General features: G+C 35.7%; 1 protein-coding gene across 13 annotated transcripts in view; it reads right to left on the bottom strand.

Moving 5' to 3' along the window:
• lrrc7 (leucine rich repeat containing 7) overlaps positions 1 to 21,769 on the bottom strand; it is a 142,210-nt gene that overhangs the window by 79,940 nt on the left and 40,501 nt on the right. For 11 of the 13 annotated variants that reach the window (XM_023339900.1, XM_023339899.1, XM_023339894.1 and 8 more), the window contains exon 1: positions 20,813 to 21,643. The exons of the other annotated variants lie outside the window; for them this stretch is intronic. In XM_023339900.1, coding sequence (XP_023195668.1) covers positions 20,813 to 20,837 — 25 coding nt within the window. In that variant the 5' untranslated portion in view covers positions 20,838 to 21,643. Of the gene's footprint in view, positions 1 to 20,812; positions 21,644 to 21,769 lie in introns of those variants that run through there. 13 annotated transcript variants of the gene reach the window in all.

The following is a 21,769-nucleotide window of genomic DNA, read 5'->3' on the forward strand; positions in this document are numbered from 1 at the left end:
AACTGAAAACTAGACGTCTTTCTTTTAATACATCAAACATGCAAAATCTGCTACGACATATTAAGACCATTGGAGGGGGAAAAAACTAGTAAATATCTACCAAAAAAACTCTGAAATTTTTAGACTAATCTCAGAAATTTTCTACAAAAAGCAAGGAGATTTAAAAGAAAGAAAATAACATTTTTAGATATCAAAAAACTTAGAAATTTCTGAATTTTGAATGTCAAAAAATTTCTTTTGAAAAATTTTCAGGGAAAGTTCAAGTGATTTTGGAGGAAATTTACTCCTCTTTTTCTATCAACAAAGACCCTAATGCACTACAATCTACAGTATAAATCAGGCATTTGCTTAATTTTAGGTTGGGATTTTTTTTTTTAAACAAAATGTTTGGACAGCCCTGAGCGAAACGCTGTGAAGGTGTGTGAAAAACATTTGAAATGGTTGCAGAATATGAGACATGTAGAATGTGCAATAGGTACAGAAAAACATTTGTTAAAATATGTTGGTTAATTAGAACATTAATGTTGTGCTGATGTTTCTCCACCTGACAATATCAACATATCATCCACCATATTGCTTTTTAGCCTTTAACGTTTTTATGAAAGAGCACAAAAAACACTTGAAAAGATATTCTCATTCTCATTTCGGTTTTTTCTTCTCTGATCTTTAAAATTTTAACAGCAAAAACATAAAATTTTGCCAAGTATTTTTGGTCTAATTTCTAGTGGAAATATCTTATTACACTTCAAAAACTAACTTTTTACGTTATTGCACTTGTAACAACTTGTTATAAGTGGAAAAATCTCCCAATGGAGCTAGTATTTTTTCATTCATATTAAGGAATTATTGACTTTATAAAGGTTTCTAAATCATACTTAAACATTACTTGTAAACTTCAAGTGTACTAAGATATTTGGACTAAAAACTAGACCAAAATTACTTGGTAATACTTTGTGCTTTTGCAGTGAAGCAGGTGGCTTTAGCGAAGTGTTTGGAACAACACAGAGCAGACGAATCTCTTTGCAGATCAGCGTAAAGCCGAGCAGGTTCCCTGTGTGGACAGAGACAGGAGGGGTGTGCGATCTGTGAGGATCCGCTGGTGGGAAACCAACGAGTCATGACACGGGGCGGCTGCGGAAAATGTTTTAAAGTCGTGCCGAAGTCACTGAGATGTTGCTTTAACGAGGCAAAGTCAGGCTGGATGGCCAGGAGGAGTGAGAGACTTCACTCCCACATACCTGCACTGCTAAATCACGGTTCAGCTGCTTTCATTGCTTATATTTGCTACTTTATTGTGCAATAACAGCAAAACATATTTCATACTTCAATAACAGATGAACATAAATGAAGCAAAATTAGATTTTCTGGTTATTTTTACTCTTAAATGTGATTTAAAACTGAACCAAACTGTTCAAAATTTAGATATTTTTACATTTCCACACCATTTCTGGAATCTTATAGCTGCTATGAAATTAAAATGGCTGCATATTATGTCTTATTACATTATATTAATGTTATCCACCCACTCGGATAGTCTGAAAATGCTAAGTATTGTGTTTTTGTGGCCTCATATATATTTATCAATACATTACTATTTGTATAATACTTATTCTAGATTTCTTTTACTTGCACAAACACTTTTATGTGTTTATATGCATATATGTGTATATATTTATAGTTTTTCAGTATTTTTTCTGTTCACTGTCATGTATTTGTGCAACGACAATGAACTAATCTTAAGTTAAATTATCTGATCTATTTTGTGTTAATGAGAATTTTTCATCACAATTTCACATTTTACTTTTACGGTTTGGTGATGAAATCAACTCAATATATTTCAGAAATCGCCATCCGACGTTCTGCTCTCTGGGTTTGAGGAAGCCAATTTGTTTCTGTCAAGCCTGTTTGACAGCAAAATAAAAATACAAACTTTGCAACCAAGGCTGTTAGCTTCTCATCTTTTAAACTCTAACTCCGTCCCTGAGTAACTGAAACGGAGAAATTCATATAAATGCTCAGAATTTAAGTCAAAGCAACAACTATTTTGGATCAAAATCTTCAAATATCCAAGACAAAAACAAAATGTGAATCAGGATTCACAGATTTAGGAAATAATTTATCATATTGTTTATTATTTATCATGATGAATTTATTATTGTGGTAAGATTGTGATTTATCACTACAATTAAAACCAATTAATGGTGCTTAGAACCCTCTGAAACTGTATTTTCTTTTAACATTTTGCTAGACTTTTTGCTTAATGAAACCATAAATGAAAATGAATAAATTTGAAAATATGATTATATGTTGCTTTTGGGTGCAGCTCAGTGATATAAATATGTGACTAGTGTCCAAAAAACACATTATAAATGGGAATGGTTGTGTTTGTGTGGCTATAATTACAGTCGCAGTAACCGTTAGTAGTAAATAGTCCTTATTGTCACTTTTAACTGATAAAATTTTAAGTCCATATTGTCCATTAGTACCATGAACACCATATAATCCAATAATAAAACAATGTTTTAGTCTGAGCAGTGACTGCTGTTTTTAAATTATGTTTAATAATCTCTGCCTTTCGTGCCATTTTAAAATTGCTGCATGGGGACAAATAAAGTGAACTGAGTTGAACTGAGGTCTGCATAATGTCGCAGTTATGAGGAGGTTTTCTGCATGGCGTAGGCATGTTCTTTCTCTGCATGCTAGGATCTCTCAGGAGTAATCTGGCTTCCTCCCACAATCCAAAAACATGCAAGTTGGGTTAATTAGTCTCTCTAATTGCCCTTGGGATTGAGTATTGTGTGTTTCTCTAGGGCCTTAGAGACATTCATAGCCAGAGTTTTGTAAAAATGAATATCTCTTTCACATTGGGTAAAAAAAAAATAACATGAACCCACAAAAATACGCCCCTGAGCGTTGTTTTAAACATGCCAAGCCCATAGGGGGCAGTGTAACGCAAAGCTAAAACCTGTCAGCCAATCGGATTGCTTCAAAACAACCAAGACTTCCTGTTAGAAACTAAACAAGAGGTTCATTTGTGTGGATATATTCAAACACTGATCATGTCAAAGCAAGTATTTCGGTACATTAGTGCATTATATGTTTTAATATATAATCTTTTTTAGATAAAACCAGGAGTTCCAAAGCTGAAAAGCCAACTTTGTTGCACCCAAATCAGCTTTTATTCTTTCTTAACTTGGCTAAATACAGCAAGCGTTTTGAGAGGATGTTAAACCAAATTACTGAAACAATCATTTAATCAATTAAACCCAAAAGAAACTGAAAACTAGATGTTTTTCTTTTAGTACAGCAACCATGCAAAATCTGCATGATTAAGGTCATTGTAGGGGGAAAAAGAGAAAAAACAGTATTAAATTTATATATTAAAAAATCAGAAATTTTGAGAGTAATCTCAGAAACTTTCTACAAAAATCAAAGGATTTTTCTTTTGAAAAATTTTCCAGAAAATGTCCAAACTCTAGAAGATTTCTGAGATTAATCACAAAATTTCTAAGATTTTGGCAGAAATTTACTTCTTTATTTCTAACTTCAAAGGCCCAAACACACCGTCAGAAAAATCCCTTTCAAGTTTTGGATCTACAATAAAAGTCAGACTGCTTTATTTGCTTGATTTTACATTGTTTCTTTTTTTGGCCCGCGTTTTCTTTTTGAATTTGAATTTTACGCTCCTGGTGTAAACATAGCAATTTGTTTACATCTTTATCGTTCCATTGTACCTCATAAACTGACCTGATTTCCTGTATTTTATTTATGTTGACCAGTTTAAAAGGAGGTTAAAACATGCTTCACTTTTGACACTATTATTTATATAAAACAAAACAGAAAAACTTGAAAAACCATTCGTCATTTTCCTTCCACTTCACATCTATGTGCTACTTTGTGTTGGTTTACCACACAACATCCCAAATGAAACGCAATGAAGTTAGTGCAGATATTTCTCTATAAAGTTTGTCTCTTAAATAACATAAACGTTTCTGAATTTCCTAATTAGGCAAAGATTCCTCTAAATTAGTGGAGCACAGTTCTCTTTGTATCTTTCTTGAAGTTTGCCTCAAAGTACACAGTTTGTCCAAATTAAATTAAGGACCCAGTGAACCCCTAACTGATTACCTTCTCTTTCACAGCTCCAACAATGTCGACTGTTTAAGCCGCTTCAGTGTCAACAAGATAATTAACTTGTGTGAGAGTAAAGTTTGGGTAGTTGTCCTTTGTTAGTAAACAGAGCTGTAGAAAATATTAAAAGGAATCGGTTATTTGACGGTCATAATGTACGGGAATTTATAGTATATGCTAATCACTCAGCATTAATATTAGGTGTTAATGCCTCTAAATAAAAGAAATGCAGCAAATTTGTGATTTGCTGCATACTAAATGATGAGAAATAGACGACATGAAGAAAAAGTCAGGAGGAGGAAAATAATTGGGAAAAATTCTCAGAATCCCAGAAAGTACTCAGCGGCCATATTGTTTCTCCAACTTAAAGAGCAAAAATTATTTGTTGTGATTTTTTTAAATCTGCTCTGCAATAACTTAAGCAATAAAGAAGAAAAGTGGCAATTTTTTGTATTAATTAAAAGTGGACAGTTTCCTAACTTAAGACATTTATTTTGTTTATTTGGTTTACAAAGTATTTTATTCTATTCCAAAATCAGAATAAAAAGCTGTTTTATTCTATTTTTGAATAAGAAATAGGATTAAATAGTACTATCTGAATTGGCAGCTGAACTGAATAACTTTTTAACAATAACCCTCATCCATTAACTAATATAAATATATATTGTTTATTTTTTGTTTTACGTATTGTTTTACATGTAGATCTGAATCTAACCTGAATTTATTATATCCAACCACTACTGTGTTAATTCATACTTTCATAATTGCTGAATTGCTCCTCAGTGGATCAGTGCCAACATTGTTGGCAGAAAGGTTGTATTGCTCTGTTTCAATGTCTATTTTTATGGAACAGTAAGAGATAAAAATGATTCATAATGACACATTAAATTTAATGATAACGGGTGGAACCACTCGCTGCTCCTCAGCTTTAATTAAGAGCAGAAAATCAGGAAAGGTCCAGTAGAGCTCAGTGATAACCACGAACGTTTGACTGACTTGGTGCTAAAATAAAGAAAAATGTGATGTTAAATGAATCTGAGACACAAACAAACATTGCTGCTGCATTTTTTCTTTGTGATCTCTCACACTCTTCCTGTCTGATAGCTGTGACAGCTGAGCTGAGACAGACAGAGAAGGACACCAGGCAGATGCTGTCAGGATTACTCCCACTCACCCGTCTTTCTCTCTGCCTTTTTGTCTCCCTGCTCTCCAAAAGTTTCTCTGCGCTACAAAATGTGGAACACTTAAGCCAAATGGAAAAAAGAACAACTCAAGCATTTAATTGCAGCCGTTCCAATTTTTATTACAACTCTTCGCTGCTAGTTCATTGGGTGTGTGTGTGTGTGTGTGTGTGTGTGTGTGTGTGTGTGTGTGTGTGTGTGTGTGTGTGTGTGTGTGTGTGTGTGTGTGTGTGTGTGTGTGTGTGTGTGTGTGATGTTGAGGTTATTTTTGCTACAGCTGGTCAAATGACTATTATTAAAAGACTCTGTTGCCTCGAATTACCTCCATAAACGCTGTGAGTCTGAAATGGATTCCAGTATTTTAAACACTTTGGCTTGAGGGTCGCTCTTTGTCTCACGTCTTAATGTAGTGGGAATTCTCATGCTCCAGCTTTTTTCCCATTACAATGGGACTGACTCGCCCACAGGCAGCATATGGACCAGTAAACACAAGACGCACAAAGACCCGCTTCCTTCCGTCGGCAGCGTTCTGCAAACTGGCACAAAACTAAACAAGCAAACCAGTCTGGAGATAAAACACGTGCAAAAGAGAGAAAGTTGAATAATAGCATTAATTTATTAGCTTGCATAGCTTGTAAAACCAGGAATATTATCCAAGATGTATCACAATGTCCTAAAGTCTGCTTGCTTTACAATGAAAGTGGTGCAAAATATTAGTGAACTCTGACCTTGGAGAAAAAACCTTTACAAAAACAGAACCTCTTCTCGCAGTAACGCATTCCACTGACAATAAAAACTAATACATTTCTTGTTAGTTACATATAAATAATTTGCATTTTTCATAACTGCAATGCATTACAGTAATCTGTGATAAACATAGACATAAATTTCAGCATTTCTAACTGGGTTCTGGTTGGATTTCCCCCAGGCACCCAGCCAAGATTTTTTATGACTGCACTTCTTTTACGTGGCATAGTAATGGAAACGCTCCAGCTCAAAGGGTGGAGCGAACAGGATAAAGAAAACCACGTTAGATTATGAGCAGAAGAATAAACGTTATCCTCGTTCAGAATAGAAACAGATTCAGAATTCAGTCGTTACTGTAGTTATGTAGATTTCTCAGGTATCTGTACTTCAATATCTTTTTGACGACTTTTTACTTTTACTCCCTACGTTTTAAGAGAAATATCTGTACTTCCAACTCCTTATATTTTCACATATTACTTGTTACTAACATGATGAAAAAAATTATGAGGGGAAAAAATCCACAACTCTCACCTCAAGTAGAAAACAGCAACCCGTCTCTGATAAACAAACACATATCTTCCTAATCGTAAACTGTGTTAAACTGAACAGGTTAAGTAGCACACACACGCTGTTGTCTGATAAATGGCAGCTGTGCATTCTGCATTTATTGCAACTAAAACGTTGTGGTTTTACTTATAGCCTAAGTATAAACAGGACCTGATGTTTTTGGGTTTTCTGCTTCTTTTTGTTATATTTCTCCTGGTTTCTTTCTTTCCCTACTTACCATTAGCTTCCTTGACAAGAAGGGCACAGAGTTGCCATATAATAAAAGGCAACATAAAAACACATTTTACACTGTGTAGTGGGTCAACCATAAAGAAAAATTATACGCCCCACTCTCTTAGAGGACGGTCAGCTATTTCACTTTTGCAACCACCTCCACCTTAAGAGGAAGTTTTTTCAGTTTGCAAAAGCATAAAAAATGACTGCTGGTATAGCCAAAGAAAACATCCTTCTAATTCCAAACCTTAATCATGAAATGAAAGCTTTATATGCAGTGGGATTTCACAGAATATGGCCAGTTCTTCATCTCTTTCTGGAGCGCGCGCCGGAAAAACAACGCCTAATTTTCCTCGTTGATTCAAAAGTAAAGAAACGCACACAGGCTGAATCTGGTTGGCGACGAGGCTCCGGCAGTCCTTTCAAACCCTTTCCTATTCAGAAGCTCCTGATTAAAATGTGCTGGGCTAGCAGCCACTAATCTGCCCTGTGAAGAAGCCAGCCGCCATGTGTTAATCTACATTAGTGGTGTCCAAAGTGCGGCCTGGGGGCCATTCCTGGCCATTGAAACTATTTAATGTGGCCCTCAACTGCAGTTAAATGACTGGCACCAGTTTGGCCCAATAATGGGCACTTTTGTTACTTTTTAGCATCAAAATGTCCAAGGAAAATGTTATTCTTTTTGTAACAGAAAGTGTTAGGTTTTAATAGTTGTGACTGCTTTCTTTTTATTTTTATTTCATGATAAGTAGGGCCATAAACATCCTGCGACATTTTACTTAAAAGCACAATAATTCTTACATTAAACTTGGTTAATGGACGAGGGTTGTTTTTATTTTAAAAAAAGTTCTCATTTTCGTTGTTTGGAATAAACTAACATACTTTCTAAACCAAATAAACTAAAAAAAAAAAACATCCACCTTTAATTAAGACAAATTGCAAATTTGCTTCTTTACTGTTTAATTTATTGAAGAACGGATAAAAAATTCACGACAAGATTATTTTGTGCTTTAAGTTTGAAGAACCTGAATTATTGAGATACAAAAACATTAAATTTTCCTTTGGTAACACATTTTCCATAAATGAAGTGTTTTTGAATTTGAAGTTGGAGAAGCAAAATGGCCCCTGAGTGTTTTCAACTTTGGGATTCTGGCCCACGTTGCAAAATGTTTGGATCCACTTGACGCATCGCGGTTCGATTTTAAATCAGAGGTGCATCATAACAAATTAGAAAATTACAAAGAAAGGTAATTTTTATTTCTTTACTTAAGTTAGAAAATGTCATTCCAAACAGAGACATGATTTTCAGTCTGAGAATATTTAAAAATCAGATAGAAATGCATATTTAAAACCGGTCTGTTGGGTTATTTTTATATTATGCCCCATCATTGAGAAGACTAGCAGCTTAAAATAAGATTAGCTGCGTTTCCATTGACCATAAAATTACACAGATATGCTCATTTCGAAAAAACTAATTCAAATGTTTTACTGAAAAGTTTTTATTAAAATTGCAACGGAAACACTTATTTTGCAGAAAAGCCAAAGAAGGCGACAGGAAGTGGTAGCATAATATGTTTTTCAATGATTTATTGATGAGCAAACTTACTCACGTGTGATTTTAATTGCATTTCTCATTTAATGGAAACATTAAATAATAATAATAACATTTTATATTAGCAGAATATCAACAAGGTTTTGCGCACATTTGTAATAGAAATGCAGCTTCTGATACCCAGAAACACACTGCTAAAGATGCTGGCTAATTTTGGAGTGCTGTAATAACAACTATAAGTAGAAAATTGAGTGGAAGGAAAAAATCTTGTAAAATAAAAAATAAAAATAAAAGAGCACCTCTCTACCATGCTGCAATGAAAACTGGTCTGAATGTATGCAATACCACAACAGAATTTAAAGTTAAAATCTGCATTTAAAATGGACAGAAATAAAAGCATTACATATATTAATCTATGTAAGTTTGAGTTCTTTAGTTAACCTACAACAAAAATGGTGGCAGCAAATAGCAACATGTGCACACTTGCACCCTGCAGAGTCAGCAGAAACAATGTGTCACAGTGTGAAATGGACAGACATACCAAGGCTACCGAGTTGTGTGAAACACCTTGCTCCAATCCTGTTGGGTGGTATAATAACTGCAGTTAGCTCCAGCCAGAATATTTAAATGAGCCAAAGCAAGTTAAACCGCCATGTTTTGTATCTGCGCTTTTCCACTGCTGCTCTACTTCCAATATTCTCAAACAGCTGCTTCATCCGAAGCTCTGAAGTTGGCTGATCGCGGCGACATGAAGCTGCGCTGACCTCCCTGTTGTCACTCACGGGTCAACCTGAGTACTTTTGTCGCTGTCACAATAGATGGAGAGAGGCTTTTGTTGCAACCGAAGATTACCAGGAGCCTCACAATCTTTCCAGTCAGCGTGTTTCCAAAAGAAAAGAGAAAAACAGAAAACCTGCCTGGTGGACCATAGTAACACAAAGCAAAGCCTGAGAACTGGAACAACCTGATTTGGTAAATATTTGGCAGTTCCAATTTTATTTACATAGCGCATTTTCAGCAACAAGACAGTTCAAAGTGCTTTACATGAATTAGAAGGAAATACACACAAAACAACAAAACCAGAAGAAAGAAAAACAAGTAAAAAAACAAAATGTTCCAGTTGATTTGGGTTGCTAAGTAGCTAAAAGTTGGTTCTCCATGTTTGATTCTTGTTCTGGGTTGCTAAGTACTCCATAATTTATAAACTAACAGGAGTTTCTCTACGTCTTGCGGCGATATTAAAGCTGGTATAAAGCTAAATGTTGGTCTAAAGTAATAACTACTCCTTATTTCATAAACTAACAGGAGTTTCTCTAAAAAATAAACAGACAGGGCGTTGAAATGACAACATCAATTTAAGACATTTCAAAGATGGAAACAAAAATAGTGCTTCAGGTTTTGATTCACTGACTATAATTATAAACATTTAATGTGTAAATATCTAATTTTAACAAATTATTTTTGTCCAAAATACTTGAAAACTGTTTGTAAAGGTTTTGGCATGAAGAAATCATCGACTAAATAAACAATCATTTCAAACATATCTAACAATTTTCTGTTTGGAAGGTTATTCTGATATTGGCATATATTTTACACGTTTCAACTAATTTAAGCCATATATTAAAAAACAAAACAAAACAAAACAAAAAAACAATGTAAGTCACATTACTAAGGCCACACCATTTCCAAGACTCAAGAAATGGAATAAAAACATCTCCACTTTCACACAAAAAAAATCCCATTAAACCAGATAAATGAAAAAAATGCATGTGATAAATATATCCTTCAGTTTGGAGCAGCTTCATGCAGCCTGCAGTACAGTACATGCTGTGACGAAGAGGATAATATTTCTGTCTGTTCCTCCTCCCTCTTCGCTCAGGGTTGAACTACTCTTCGCTTTGCTTCCTTGAAACCCTACAAATATTTATTTATACAGATTTGGTGCTGCAGATCTGAAATATGCGAGCTCTCTAGGCGAAAATGAAACGGCTCCACCAGCCCCAGTCTTCTCTTATAAAGATTAATTATCCTAAGACTTCACATATGTCTCAGTTTTCTGAATTTCATAATTCCCACGATGTCCTTGAATATGTATGACTGATAAAAAGAAAGTTCACCAAAATCAGAAGATATCTGGAAACACAAATAAATGTTTCGTAAAGGTTATGTTGACCACTTAATCCACTAAACTAACTTAAAAAACAACAAACCTTTTATTAACTGACTATTGGTTGTTTTTGCTCTAAGCCTGTCTTTGTCCTGTTTCTTGCTCCATATGCTCTGATAAAAACTCAATAAATTGTCCCAAAAATTACTGCAATGACCAATTGTATTGCTGTTTTAACACAATCTTCAAATAGTATATCGATTTTGGCACAATAATGCAAATTTGCCCTGTCAAGGACCAATAAATTTTAATTTTATAAAAACTGGAAGATATTCAAAATATCCAAAATAAAACAAAACAACCAAAAACAATAAATAAAATGGAAATAAAAAAAAACATGCAACCGAAACCATCAATAAAATGTATTGTAAACAAAATTGCCCTTAAAGGTTTCTTCAAGATTAGCAAGAACCACACTGAAATATGTTGAGAGCAGAAATATCATATCAAAACATAGCAAATATGCTAATATTAACAAACTGCTCTTCATGAAAACATTGTGAAAGAAGAAGAAAAACGTATAATAAATGCGACCAACAATCAGAACAATGAAGTAACTTTCCTAACCTGTTTAACTCCATGCAGCACAATAATGCTGCTCCAAACAGACTGAACAAACAGCAGCATCCTGGACAGCACTGACAAGAGAGTTACCGTATTTTTCGGACTATAAGCTGCTACTTTTTCCCCAGGCTTTGAACCATGCGGCTTGCAGCCCGGTGAGGCTTTTCTGTGGATTTTTCTTCAACAGCCAGGGGGCGCTTTAGCAGGAAGGTATGGAGCCCTCTAGGGGACATGGGAATTTTTTTTGTCACTGATTGAAAATTAATTTATTTACTGCATGTTTATGTCTGTTAAGGCTAAGATGGAGCGGCACTGAAAGCAGCTCTTTAAACCATTCAGACTACGAACACAACAGAGACACAATCAAAACTGTCAGATGATTTATTACCCGCGATAATAACTCAGAAATAGTCCAAATTATAATGTGTTTTTATTTCTTTCCTACTTACGGAAGGTTTCTGTTTATATCGTAGGTTTGTGGTGCCTTTCTATCCTAAAGAAAGATATAAAACTTCAGATATTTCACAAAAAGATACTAACATTCATGGAAAAACCTCACATAACCTTATATTAAAGCAGAAAGTACGGCGCCCACCGTAAGAAAGGCTTACAGTGTTCAATTATGCTGCATAACTGACCAGTACAGTATTGCGAGGGAACGCAAAAGAAAAAGATTCCCCCATGTCCCCCAGAGGGCTCCGTAGGAAGGGAATCATTGGAAGTCAAAATTGGAAATCAAAGAAGAAAGTGCTAATTTTCATTTAGAACAAGCACATGCTAGCAGCAGGCACGACGGAGAAATTTCTTCAAACTCATATGATGCAGCTTTTAATGTTGAGGCCATCGATCTGGCAGCACAGGAGGGACATAGACCCGCTGCACGTAAACTCGGCGTGAACGAAACCCTGGTTTGGTTTTGGAGACGAAGGGCTGCATCCTTAATAAAGCCAGCAGATTTATTAGGATGCAGCCTCTACTGGGTCCTTATGGAAAACTGAGAGTGGCAGAAATACCAGCGGCTTATAGCCCAGTGCGGCTTATATATGTACGTTTCCAGGTTTTTTCAAAATATTTGTGGGTGTGGCTTATAGTATGGTGCGCTCCATAGTCTGGAAAATACGGTAAGTGGGACGCATTTATGATTTAGAGCATTATTTACCTGCACTTAGAAGCTCATATGTTTCCAGGCTTATCAGAGAAAACTTTTGACTCACGTGAGTCGCAAATAAGGTGAAAAATGGGCCCCAGGTGGGACCGTTCACAGGCTACAAAACGGCCCCGCGTTAATGGCCAACAGGTTTGATGCAGGACAACTTAGTGAAAAGTGGAGCCATGTGGGTCCCAGACGTGTTGTACAATTTGAGCTTTTTTATTTAATACCTGTTTGCAATCCAGCTAAGTCTTAACTAAGACTTACAAGCCCGGTGAGTTTTACCAATGTGGGTTATATTGGTGAAACAGACACAAGAATAACATCCAATCAGAATCCAACAAGTCCTAACAGTCCATAGGATGTTGGAACACATTTTGTTACATTTGCAGCTGCAGCTAACCGTTATTTTAGTTATTCTGACGATTAATCAGATCAGAAAATCGGCAGATTCTTAATCCTTCTTATGCAATATTAGAAATACATTAAAAGATGCAAATGAATAAATAATTCAATTCTGTTTTTTAAATGAGAAAACAAGCATTTTATTGCTGAAACTGGATGCATCTGCCAAAAATAAATAAAAATACATTTAACAACACTTCTAAGCTCAGCCGTTACTGATTGACTTAATATCAATACAGTGTAGGGCTGATATATTGATTACTTTTAGGATTAACTGATTGATAACTGGATACCAGAAGGTGCTTAAAAACTTTTTTTGTGAAGGTAAAGCTATGCTACTTCAGGAGTTTTGGGTAAAAGTATTTACGAACAAAGTTTATTTTTTAATTTTACATGTAAAATTTATTGATATATTATAAAATTTTGGCTTAATTACTCAAACTGCTCTATTTAATCATTACTCAATTACTAAATTATTTGATGATTTAAAAAAAATCAATTAATCACAATTAATAATTTCAGCCCTAATTGAATTAAATGGATTTTCAGATTTTGACTGTGGAGTTTATAAGAAATAAATATTCCACAAACTAAGAGCTCTAAACCCATCAGGTTTACTTTTTTTACACATAAAATACCTGAAGATACTAAACCTAAAAACTAGTCACCCATAGATGGCGATTGTTTTGATAATCAATTAATCGGGATTAATCAACTCTAACTAAATGTAATGTATTATCAGATTAGTGCGATTGAGCTTATAAGATAAAAAGAAAAGAAAAATCCACAATCAGGTTTTTTTTTCCCCCATACAAAATACCCTAACATATCAAATCTAGATAAGTTGTAACTCTATTCCATCCATCCATCCATTTTTTTTTATTTATGTCAGGTCTCTCCTGTTTTTTATTCGTTACACTCTTGAAATGTCACCTAACTGAAACAGCTTCCTCTGTGGAAAAGTTGCCACATGGAGATTAATTAAACTCGACTTTCCATGTCCTTCAGCGTGCCACCGGCAAACTGACAACACCGATATGTCACGACTGAGGCGCAATAATTTTCATCGCCATCATCCTCGAATATATCACAATCCGTCCTCCTCATCACATCACACACACACACACGCCTCCACACACACACACACACACACACACACACACACACACACACACACACACACACACACACAAACACACACACACATTGCAGATGCACTGGTATCTCTGTCCCCTCTTCCCTCACTGGGTCTCTCTCCCTTGGCCTATCACCATGACGATAGGAGCTGGTACCATGGATACAGTCACTAGGCAACGAGCAGCATCAGCAGCAGCAGCAGTGGGAACAGAAAGAACGGCAGCGCATCCTGTGAAAGCTTTAGCAGAGCAACCCAAAAAAAAAAACACAACTTTTTTCCCACCTGCATGCAAAGGCTTACTTTGAAGACGACATATTGATACATCAGAAGATTCATTTTATTTCACTCAGCTCTGGAATGCTATATTTAAATCGTCAAAGACTGCACGCCATCCTTGATGAGACTAAAATGGGTTCAGTGTGTGGCCACGACAAATGAAGCTGCCAGAATTATGTAGACAATCCAAAGAACGTACAGGAAACCCGAGACTGGAGGCACACAAATTATTATTGGAGTTCAGTATTTAAGCAAATAAAAATGAAAGGATTATGTTAAAAACATTAAGAACATCAAGACAGAACTGCATGTACCAAGGACAGCTTTAAGCATTCACCATCACCAGCGACTCAAATGTAAAATGGTTCACAGCTAAATACAGGACACTTCTTTCAGTTGTCTATGTGCACACATGCAAACAATCGTAATTATTATGATCAAATGGAGACCAAACATGTTTGGGTTTTCCTGCCATAATTTTAGTTTGTATTATGCATATCAATCAATCAATCAATCAATCAATCAATCAATCAATCAAATTTTATTTGTATAGCACATTTCAGCAGCAAGGCATTTCAAAGTGCTTTACATCATATCAAACACAGAAACACAAAGCAACACAGAATCAACAATTAAAACACAGCATTAAGTCAAGTCCCATCAATAAATTTGTAATTGATTACGTTTCAAATACAATCCTAAACAGGTGGGTTTTTAGTCAAGATTTAAAGGAAGTCAGTGTTTCAGCTGTTTTACAGTTTTCTGGAAGTTTGTTCCAAATTTGTGGTGCATAGATGCTGAAAGCTGCTTCTCCTTTGGTTCTGGTTCTGGGGATGCAGAGCAGAACCAGAACCAGAACCTGAGAGGTCTGGAGGGTTGATACAACATCATATCTTTAATGTATTGTGGTGCTAAGCTGTTCAGTGATTTATAAACTAACAAGAGTATTTTAAAGTCTATCCTTTGAGCTACAGGGAGCCAGTGGAGGGACTTTAAAACTGGTGTTATGTGCTCTATCTTCCTGGTTTTAGTGAGAACGCCAGCAGCAGCATTCTGGATCAGCTGCAGCTGTTTGATTGATTTGTTGGACAGACCTGTGAAGACGCTGTTGCAATAATCAATACGACTGAAGATGAACGCATGGATGAGTTTCTCTAGATCTGGCTGAGACATTAGTCCTTTAATCCTGGAAATATTCTTCAGTTGATAGAAGGCCGACTTTGTAACTGTCTTTATGTGGCTCTGGAGGTTCAGGTCAGAGTCCATCACTACTCCCAGGTTTTGGGCCTGATGGCTGGTTTTCAGTTGTAATAACTGAAGCTGTGCATTGACTCTAGATCATAACTGAAAATAATAACTTCAGTTCTGCTAACATGCATATGTTAGCGTTATGATGACATGCATTTTGAAAGGTTCCAAGTAGGAACTAGTATCAAGCGTGTTGGTTCTGCTGGGGCACCAGAAAAAGATGCACCCCATGGTGAAGCATGGGAAAAGCAAGTGGCAATTTAAGTCAAAACGGTTTAATTAATCTGTTTTAATGATTTAATTTCTACCTCTAATGAAGGGTCAACCAGTGAGGCATGTTTATTTGTTTTATATAATTTCTTATGTATTTATTGTATCTATTGCACCATGTCATTTAAGTTTATGTTGTGTTTTAGTTTGATGGCAGTTTTAGTTTAGTTTGGTGGCAGTGTTGGTAACAAGGTGGTGCTGGAAAAATGTACATCTCACATTAAAGCTGACTTTGTACCGTCAGTAAAAACAACTATTGACTTTAAGAAGAACTGGAAGTGATACTGGGTAGCGGTATCAACGAACACTAAGGTTTTCAAAAGTAACAGTTCCAAAACCTCAAAAGTGTTCCTTCTTACCATTCAGTTTAAAATTTGTTCATTTGTTACAAATACAAGCAAAACTTAGTCGATATTTCAATATGTCAAAAAAACGCAATCATAATAAGTTTGTTCACGCGATTATTAATAGATATGCAGCACCATCGTCTTCCTTCCACTTCCTGTCGTCTTCTTTTTTGTCTTTTCCACCAGTAATAACATCCGGTTGTTGATCATGTGACTCGTGATGTGAAAAAATGTGTTTCAATTGCAGTTTTGCAAAACACACTAATTTGGATATAGCGGAAAATCTTTATATTGAAAAACGTGAGTTTTTATTTTAAATTGCTGCGTTTCCATTAAGCAAATTTATTTTCAGATTTCCTATTTGCACAGTTATATTGCCAGCAACGACAATCACAAAGAAGAATGTAATCCAGTGCTTCTTTACTCTTCCTAGGCTATTGTGTTTTACGTTAACTTGCAGCTCTCTGGAAATATTTCTACACAAAAAGGTAAGCTGTAAAAATATAGCTGGCAAGTTCAACCTGAGTGGAAAACTGTTTTAAATGAAAACTAAAAGATTTTATATAGTTTTTTTTTCTTTGTGTTGATTCTTACTCAAGCCTATCATGCTGTGAAAAGGTCTTTCCTCACTATAAGGACAAAAGCTACAGTATCAGTCTCTATACAAGCTTTATACTTCACATGATATAAATCAGAATTAAAAGCTTGAAATATGTCAAAACATGCATCAAAAATAAGAATTAATAATAAAAGGATCATCAGGCAGTTTGTGGTGAGTCATCAGTCTCAGCTAATAGTTGTTGTTAAAGTATGCATCATTATAACATGCATTACACATCATCAATCAGCGGCATCAAATCAAAAATCTGATTGTTCTTAAAGGGCCAGTTGAGTCAGAATGTAATGATAAAACTCACTAAAACATTAAAATATTAATAAATATCTCTGATTGGATTTTGTGATTTTAGTAATCATAATCAAATTATTTAATTTAGAAATGTTTGTACTTTTTGTGATATTTGCACTAATGCATATAATATAAATGTGACTTTATTACTTGCAGTATCAATCATGGCTGAGGCAGCAGCTAGTTAAACCCAATATTTTGGATCAATTTTGTAAAATGAAATTTGCAAGAAAATTTGAAAAAATGTGGAGATTTGTTGCTTTTGTGTGAATTTTGCAGATTTGTGAAAAACTGGAGGTTTTATTGATGTAATTTGGAGTCTAGAGGGCCACATAAAAAGCAACGGCGGGCCACATCTGGCCCCCCGGCCTTGGGTTTGACACGTGCCATAGGTCAACAAAGTGATTGTTTTAATCTAACCGCTATCTCCACTTATTCTGATAGAGTAGAAATTGAATCAGTCAAGTTTATTTGTATAACACATTACAGCAACAAGTGCTTTACATAAAAAAAATTAAAATTATTATGAAAAATCACCTGTTTTTTAGCTTTATATCATGTAATAATGCCGTTCCCTGATCACTCGGAGTGTCGCACCTCATCCACACGGCTCCTTCAGACTAGTGGCAGCAGCAATTAGCAAACAACCTAGTGGAGTTGTAAGTCTCTTGGGTTCATCATACAAAGTGCAACACTCCTATAACTGGTTGCAAACGGCATCATGGAGAAGCCTTGTTTGAAAAAAGTACTGAATAGGGAGTGTTGTAAAGGGTAGGGGGTTCTTAAAGAGACAGTGTCCAATTTCAAGATGTCAGGTACGACTATAACACAAAGTCAAATTGAAATTAGGTAATTTTTATATACATACAGTACAGAACAAAAGTTTGGCCACACTTTCTCAATGAATTCAATGAGAAGGTGTGTCCAAACTTTTGGTCTGTACTGTATATACAACATTTTCATAACAACTGGAATTAACGTACTGACATGATTGTGTTATAAAATGAGACTATGTGTTTGGAAAATGCATTATATGCCCCCTTTAAATGTTACATATTACCCAATAGAAGAGTTGCACTGGTAAATAATACCATTATGACCACTGACAGGTAAACTGGAGTCACATGCAATGTGGACTCTAAAGGGAGATTGTTTTACTGGGCCAAAAAACCAATTAGAAAATTTCTATCTTGTGAATATAAGAATGCAAACCCTCAAAACAGGGATAATGGCTGATGATTACTAATACAGTTGTTTACGCTTCAATCAATAAATGCTCCATTTATGCTTCAAAATGCAATCAGACACAATTATTATGTACTGCCTAGCAGCATAGCTGCCCCAGTACTTCAATTACTTAAAGTAATTGAAGTGGTGAAGTTGTGTATTTGATGAAAGGGGAATTTTATTTGTTTTTGAGGCTCTGAGTCATGGCAGTGATACATTTACAGACCAAAAAGACCAATAAATTTTGTTATTTTTCTCATCATCGTCATGATAAATAATAAAATTACAAGCCTAGTACTCACTGACGAGACAAAATAGAGAAACCAAGTTGAGCACCCACAGGGAATGGCCCAATTTGATAGACATGGAGCTCAGAGATGTGAATGAAACTAATTCAATTTGCAATGAGATGGCACAAAATGGCATTTGAAGTGGCATGATGAGATGAGCTGTGTGTTAAAGGATGTTGCAGGAAGGTCTGACAGCATGTAGACTCGTTACCAACACTTTTCAGGGTTTGATAGGGGTGGAAATGTGGGCGTGCATGAAGCCAGGCATTTCAAATGACCAGCATCTTTTTTACACCACAGTAAGGGATGAAATGATCTGTGTATTTACTTAATAAAACATCAGGTCACTGTTATCTGTTTGTCTGTTATGGTGGGAAATTGAACAGCCACCAAAAGTCAAATCACCAACGTACTGACATCAGTTTTCCTCTATACTCTCCAAAGGAATCTAGGAATGATTCAAAGAGCAAAATATTGACTTTTCAATGTCTACCTTATCTGCAAACATCCAAAGACTCTATAATGATTGCATAATTTCAGTTCACTTATTGATACAGTGCCAATTCTCAGCAATTTGTGCCAATTTGTTGAAACAAGGAATGCACCGATCTATTTCTTCCACTTCCGATACTGATACCGATATCTGAGGTTTAGTATCGGACGATACAGAAAAGCAGTGTTGAAATAACTTAAAATGTTTTGTTTTAAGGCATAAATGTAATAAATTACAAATTTATTTGATAACTCTGCACCAGTACAGCACTTAAGTCTACCAATAGCTTCACAAGCTTGGTTAAACATGAAAAAACAACTTTAATTTGTTCAGTCAGCACAATTAGAAATAAATAATAAACTGAAACTGACAAAAACAACAGGTTGATTGGTCAAGCATGTAAAAAATAAACCGCAACAAACCTGCTTTCAAATGGTTCAGAAAGTGCAATTAATTTAAATATAATGCAAAATAAACCATAAAGCATGACGTTGCTCAGAGGACACATGATATAAATTATTTTACAGATATTAAAATCAGATCGGTTCATCTATAACAAATATGTGTAATTTTGTAATTACTCAACGGACACAAACAGGAAAGCCAAAGCAAACTGGTACTTCATCCTCAAGGGTGGTATTTTGTCTTACAGCATAATATATATATATTTCCGAAGACAGGAAATGGAAAAAAGGCCAGAACTTACTCACAAAGATAAAATACTGCTATATCATACATATCACAGACTAGGAATAACCCAGATTTTCTACCTTTTCTCCACAATATCTCATAGAATACAGGAAATTGGCCTATTCTTGAAAACAACCCTATTTCAGAGAGATAGAAGTGTAAAGATGGCAGATATCACAAGAACATAAAAGTCACATTTTCCCAGCAGAACATCATGTTCTAAAACCATAAAGCCAAAGAAATAATATACACACAGAAATTGATAGTGCACATTATCCAGACATGCATGTCTTAATAACTGACTGCAGGCAGCCTCAGCTGCTCTTAGCTTATATGACCACAAAAAAAGACACATCTCACATTCAAGTGTTTGCAAATCATACAAACTAAGGCAATTAGTGGCGCTTGCATAGCCCTGCTGAGAAGGAAACAGATTAAAAGAGTCATCTTATGAGCAGCGCTTTGAATATGTTGCACTGAAGATTAGAATTAAATATTCTCTTTGAGTAAAACCGAGGCTACTTTCACGTGAATCGTAAGTCAGAGAGGACTGGGCAACAAATTATACCATGCAATGAAACAGAAAGCATTAAGTCCAGAAAATAAAATAAGGTAATAAACCATTCAGCCAGATGGTGAACAACAACAATAACAAAAAAAGCGTGTGCCATTACAAGCTTGTAACAAGTGTGACAGATTGGTATGGCTAAAATGTGGGCTAAGTAGGATAATAAGCGGTACTACCTTAGGGTAGAGGATTTAACAGGTGTGTGTGTGTGTGTGTGTGTGAGACACAGAGAGAGAGAAAGAGAGACATAATGTTTGAAACCATGATTCCATGACGGCAGGACAGTTACAAGTCAAAATGGCAAAGTATATGACACTGCATCATATATTATCATAGATAGATATATGGATAGATAAAATATTAACATATAATGAAGAAAAAGTATCACTTTTAGGCTATTTTAGTGAGCTAATTTACTAAAAATGCTAATTTTTCACCTTCTTTATGAGCCAAATGTAAAAAAAACAACAACATGTCTTCTATTCCTTTCTAATATTTTCTAATGGATTCAAATCCAGAATTAAACTTGTGGTATGATTCTTTTTAGAGTAAATCACGGTGAAACATGGGGAAAATGATGATCTGGTTCACTAATCAGATGATCCATTCAGGGATCCCCAGCGTTAACGGGCTGAATGAGAAATACTGCAGCAGGTTTGTGTCACTCTGTCGGTGCCTTACGTGGTAACGCGGAGTAGTTATCCATCTGGCAGGAAGCTGCTGGTGAATCCGGTTCTTAGGAAAATCTCTTTATTTATTGGTCCCTGTGGATTCTGCAGCATCGAACGGGGATCAGTCGAACCGGTCCGAAACCGGGACAGGTACCCGCGCAAGCAGCGGCCAGAGAACGGATGAGACGAGCGCATCTGGTCCCACGCTCATTTTTAGGAAGATTTAAATCCACTTCAGCAGCTTTCACACAAAGACAACGCGGCGCCTCCAGTTAGTTACTATTTGTCCTCGGTCCAAAAGAGAAGAAGAAGAAAGATGCGGGCACACCCCGCAGAAAGAGAGAGACCTGCGGCGTGAGGATGTGAATGATCGGACCTGTGACCGACGGAGAGCAGAGGCGTTTTCTCCGCTGCAGGAATAAAAAAAAAAAAAAACAGACCCAACACGTTCAGCAGAAGCGTCTCCTCCCATTTGTCCTCCGAGGAGAGAGGAGAGGGAGGAGAGAGCGAGGCATTCCGAAGAGATGGCTGAAGATGGAACCAGGACTCGCGAGTACGTGCGTTTTGCGCTTGCGCACAAGTTTGTGCTCGTTAATTGTTCGCTGGTTTTGACTTTACGTGAGAGACACAAAAGAACAAAAAGAGAGGAAGTAGCTGGTCACAATACGGGCAGGTATAAGAATTATGAGTAGAAGTTTAACCAAAAGGCAGTTGCCATGTTAGTTTTGTTTTTGTTTGAGAAGCTTACCATTTTTATTTATTTGTTTGTTTTTAATTGATGAAATTAGGGCAGATTTAAACCTGCCGCATATGCTGCAGCTTCCAAAATCTTATTTTTATCCACAGAAGAGGATTAGAGCCTCTGTTATATTTTTTAATTTCTTTTTCTTTTGCTGTAACAGATAATTTATTATATGTATTTGAATGTATTTTTTGACACTTTCTGTTAAGAAAATAGTACAGGTGA

Source organism: Xiphophorus maculatus, chromosome 9 (assembly GCF_002775205.1).
Source record: "Xiphophorus maculatus strain JP 163 A chromosome 9, X_maculatus-5.0-male, whole genome shotgun sequence".
Lineage (NCBI taxonomy): Eukaryota > Metazoa > Chordata > Actinopteri > Cyprinodontiformes > Poeciliidae > Xiphophorus > Xiphophorus maculatus.